The following is a 4,086-nucleotide window of genomic DNA, read 5'->3' as shown; positions in this document are numbered from 1 at the left end:
TGAGGTGATAGCTGCTCAGGTCCAGGGCCTTTTCTCGAGATGGGCATTAAGACTGAAGGGATGCCGCCATGGTCGAAGCCTCAATTATGCCACGTGAGCTTGCGAGAAGCGGTGTGAACAGCTTTAAACACTCAATACACTCAATCTCGTCTCTGCCGTTTCGGAGCAGGCCTCTTTCCTGATGAGGATGAGGATGACGAGGAGCTGGAGCTGGAGCTGGAGCTGGAGCTGGAATTAAAGCCTAAGTATGTACATCGGATCTGCAACAAGTGTTTACCTGCTGGACGAACTAGAACTGTCAGAATCCGAGTCGGAAGAACTAGTTCAAATATTCAGTGGCCGTAGGTCTGTAAAACAAGCCTGACCTCGATGAAGACGATGTCGATGAAGACGAGGATGATGAGGACGAGCTCTCCTGTTGAATTTTTCACCTCTTTAAGGTTTTAGCGAAGTGAGCGAGGGGGAGCGAGGGTGAGGGGGAGCGAGGGTGAGGGTGAGGGTGAGTGAGCGAGCGAGGGGGAGCGAGGGTGAGGGGGAGGAGGAGGGAGGGGGAGGGAGGGAGGAGGTTGCATGTGCGTCTTTTTGTCATTCGTGGATGCTGACGCTCTGCTCGTGTTTGCAGCGAATGATATGAGCTCTCTACGAGTGTACGTTCCGGGGAGCAGTAGGCTTCAGGACAGCATCGAGGCATCCAGGTGCTATTGACTGTCTATGAGACCAGGGGGCATGTCTCTGACTCCTTCTCCTCGGTCCTCCATGGCATCAGGTCGCAAGATGCTGAGAAGGCACAGGAGCCCATGATCGACCTGCAGTACGACGGCCAGCAGCTCTGCCTCCTCGGGACCCTGCTGCAAGTGGCCAGGGCATACCGTCACAAGAGGGAAGAGCTGATCATCCCGGAGGAGATCTCTGCCACCATCCTCCTCGAGATGCTTGAGAGTATCGCACCCCTGCATGCCCTGCGGAGGAAGCATCGGAACATCCGCCCCTGGACCATCGCCATCTCGTCCTCGGGGACGGTGAACCTGCTGTCCTCGCCCGGTCTCGACCTCAACGAGTCCTCGGAGGGAGCTGGAGAGGAGGAGATGCACGACAAGTGCTACTGGACCCCCGAGAAGCTGATGGGGTCGAGCAAGGACGGGACGGAGCAGGACATATGGGCCATCGGCTGTATCTGGGCAGAGATGATGACAGGAGCTCGCTTGTTCGAAGCTGACGACTCTGCTGGCCTCCTCTACAGCATGTTCAAGATCCTAGGATTCCCATCGAGGAAGCAGGTGAAGGAGGAGAAAGAGGAGGAGAGGGAGTAAGTTCCTCTTGAACAGCTATCCTACCTCGGAGCTGCATTCGACCAGCTTGTCTTCCCAAGTCACGAAAGCAGGTCCTCCTCCTCCTCCTCCTCCTCCTCCTCCTCCTCCTCCTCCTCCTCATTCCACCCCTCCTTTCCTCCACCGCTGACCTTGGCATCTAGATTGAAGGGAACTGATCTCGACAACATGATGCCCATCGGAAAGACTGGGTTGGACCTCCTTCGGAGATTGCTCGAGTGGTGCCCGCACGAGAGGCTAGGAGCCGTACAAGCGCTCCGTCATCCTTACTTTGTATTCCCTCCCTCCTCCCCTCCCCTCCCCTCCCCTCTCCTCTCCTCTCCTCAACCTCCCTCCCTCCCTCCCTCAAAGACTGATAGGATGGGCAGGCCCAGCTATGTCCCAACAGAGGAGACGCACGGCTGAAGCTGATCAACTTCCTCATCCGGAAGGCAACAGACCTCTCGCAGCTGTCAGACGACACGTGGGAAGAGGTGCAGGGGAGCTTGCCCGAGAGCAAGAAGGAGGAGGATGCGGAGAGCTGCGCGTTTGAAGGAGATAAGATAGATCACGTGCTCAGTGACGGAGACTTGGAGGAGGAGGATGTTGCTCTAAAACCTGTAAGACCCTTGTCCTCCCCCCACCTCCCCCTCCCCTCCTGCCTTTGTCCCTTCCCCCTCCTCCTCCGCTCTTCCCTCCGTCTTCGACTCTCCTGACTCTCACTCTTCTCAGCCCAACATAGAAGGTCTGCTACTGAAAGCTGGTCTCGGGACGAGCATTCTGAACAACGAAGAGACTACTATGATCTCTCCCTCCCAGAGCCGCGAGGAGGAGGAGGGGGAGGGGGAGGACGACAAGAGGGCTTCCCAGGTCACCAGCAGGGCCTCGCATCCTGCGCTTGTGAGCAGCAGCAGGAGCTCTGCTGGGTTCGACGAAGGAGCGATCATCAAGGCCATCTCGGAGATCTCCTCCTCCTCCTTCCACCGGGAGGTCAGCGACTCCCCGCTGCTCAAGGATGCTCGGGTGCTGGAGGAGGAAGTGAGAAAGCAGGAGCAGGAGCAGGAGCAAGAGGAGGAGGAGGAGCAGCAGCAGCAGCAGCAGACCCGAGAAGTCGGAGTGCAATCGTCAATTTTGGCAGAAGAGACGTCGGAGAGAGCCCAGGAGGAGGAGGGGGAGGAAGCAGCAGCTCAGCCCTCCAACGCGCATGTGACACTGCAGGCGAGCATACGACTCTTATCCCGCACGCCTGACGCCTGACAGGATGCCTGCTGCTCGAATCCTGCAAGGCAGAGGGAGGGAGGAGAGCTCGCCCAGGTCACTTCCACCACCCGCTCGTCGTTGCAGGTGGGAGGAGGGGGAGGGGACGGCAGGGCTGACAGGCAGCAGGAGGTGAAGCAGCTGCTGAAGCAGAAGTGGGCGGGGGTGAAGCGAGAGATGGAAGACGAGACGGGGCGGCTCAAGTCGCTGATCCTGCGCTGCAAGGCGCTGCTGGAGTCGAGTAGCGAGGTAGCTCAGGTCTGCTGCGGGTCGAGGGGAACCGGGAGGATGCGGCGGCACGTGCGAGAAGGGATGAAGAGGATCCACGGGAGATGCAGAGACCTGCTGGAGGAGAGCAAGACTGTGAACTTCGAGTACAAACAGGTGCCGCCCTCACCCTTCCTCCTCCTCCTCCTCCTCCTCCTCCTCGCGCTTCTTCCCTGGCTCTCCATCAGAGCACACGAGTGACGTGTTCTTCAGCTGAAGGTCTCGATCACTGAGACGGAAGCTGCTCTCAAGTTTATGCTCCTCAGCCTCAACGCCGACACAAGTTTCATGCTGCGAGAGGGGTGACCCCTCCTCTCCCCTCCTCCTCTCCCACTCCGTTCTGTCTCTCCCACTCCCTCCTCCTCTCCCACTCCCTCCTGTCTCTCCCTCCCTCCTTCTGTCTCTCCCACTCCCTTCTGTCTCTCCCCCCTCCACCCCCTTCCTCTCTCTGACAGAGCAACAGGAGCGAGTCTGAGCCAGAGCGGCAGGACCTTCTCTTCGCTGCGGTTCTGCGGGGGAAGAAGAGGTTCGGGAGGCACAGGAAGGCCCTGCGGCTGCAGCTGCAGAAGCAGAGGAGGGAGGTGGAAGAGCTGCAGGCGGCCATGACGGGCATCGAAGCTTACGTGGAGAGAGGAGGGGGGGACGACATGCGGGAGGAGGAGGAAGAGAGGAGGAGGGAGAAGGCTGGCGTAGGAGCCATGGAAGCCCGGGAGGAGGAGGAGGAGGAGATCGACTCAGACCTACTGCGAGCTTGTCTGGAGGCAGAGGAGCTGGTAGGTGCAGTTGCTGCGATGACGTCTAGTGACTTGAGAGCAGCTGCAGGTCCACTGCAGGGGAAGCGGAGGAAAAGTTCGTGTGGAGTTTGCGGGGGAAGAGGCGTGGGAGGAGGAAGAAGAAGAGAAGCGGATTGTCAAGGTCTATTCGACTTCTCGACGAGAAGGAGGCAGAGGAGGAGCCGGCGGAGCAGGAAGGGGTGGTAGTGGAGGAGGAAGAGGTGGAGGAGGAGCAGGAAGAGGTGGTAGAGGAGGAGGAGCAGGCAATAACCTCCAAGAGATTCAAGAAAGCGTGCACTCGCTCAAACGATCAATCCTGTCAGTGGAGAAGCAGCAAAAGAAGACGGCAGCACAGGTGGGAGGAGGAGGAGGAGGAGGAGGAGCTGTTGTTTCATTCAACTGACTTTCGATGAAGATCTCCAGACTTCTAGTCACTAGAGGACAACAACGCTGAAAGTAAAGGTCTCTTCCTCTTGATACAT

The 4,086-nt window shown here is 58.5% G+C and overlaps 1 protein-coding gene across 1 annotated transcript; it reads left to right on the top strand.

Annotated features, from left to right (window-relative positions):
• Positions 1–893: 893 nt before the first annotated feature.
• GUITHDRAFT_48934 (hypothetical protein) lies at positions 894–1,601 on the top strand (the record flags this gene model as incomplete). The annotated part of the gene is made up of 2 exons (XM_005818015.1): positions 894–1,306; positions 1,472–1,601. Coding segments are annotated over 2 exons (543 nt in total), but the record flags the coding sequence as incomplete, so codon positions are not given.
• Between the last annotated feature and the right edge of the window lie 2,485 nt (positions 1,602–4,086).

Source organism: Guillardia theta (genome assembly GCF_000315625.1).
Source record: "Guillardia theta CCMP2712 unplaced genomic scaffold GUITHscaffold_410, whole genome shotgun sequence".
Classification (NCBI taxonomy): Eukaryota; class Cryptophyceae; order Pyrenomonadales; family Geminigeraceae; genus Guillardia; species Guillardia theta.
This window is presented reverse-complemented; position numbering and strand designations above follow the sequence as displayed.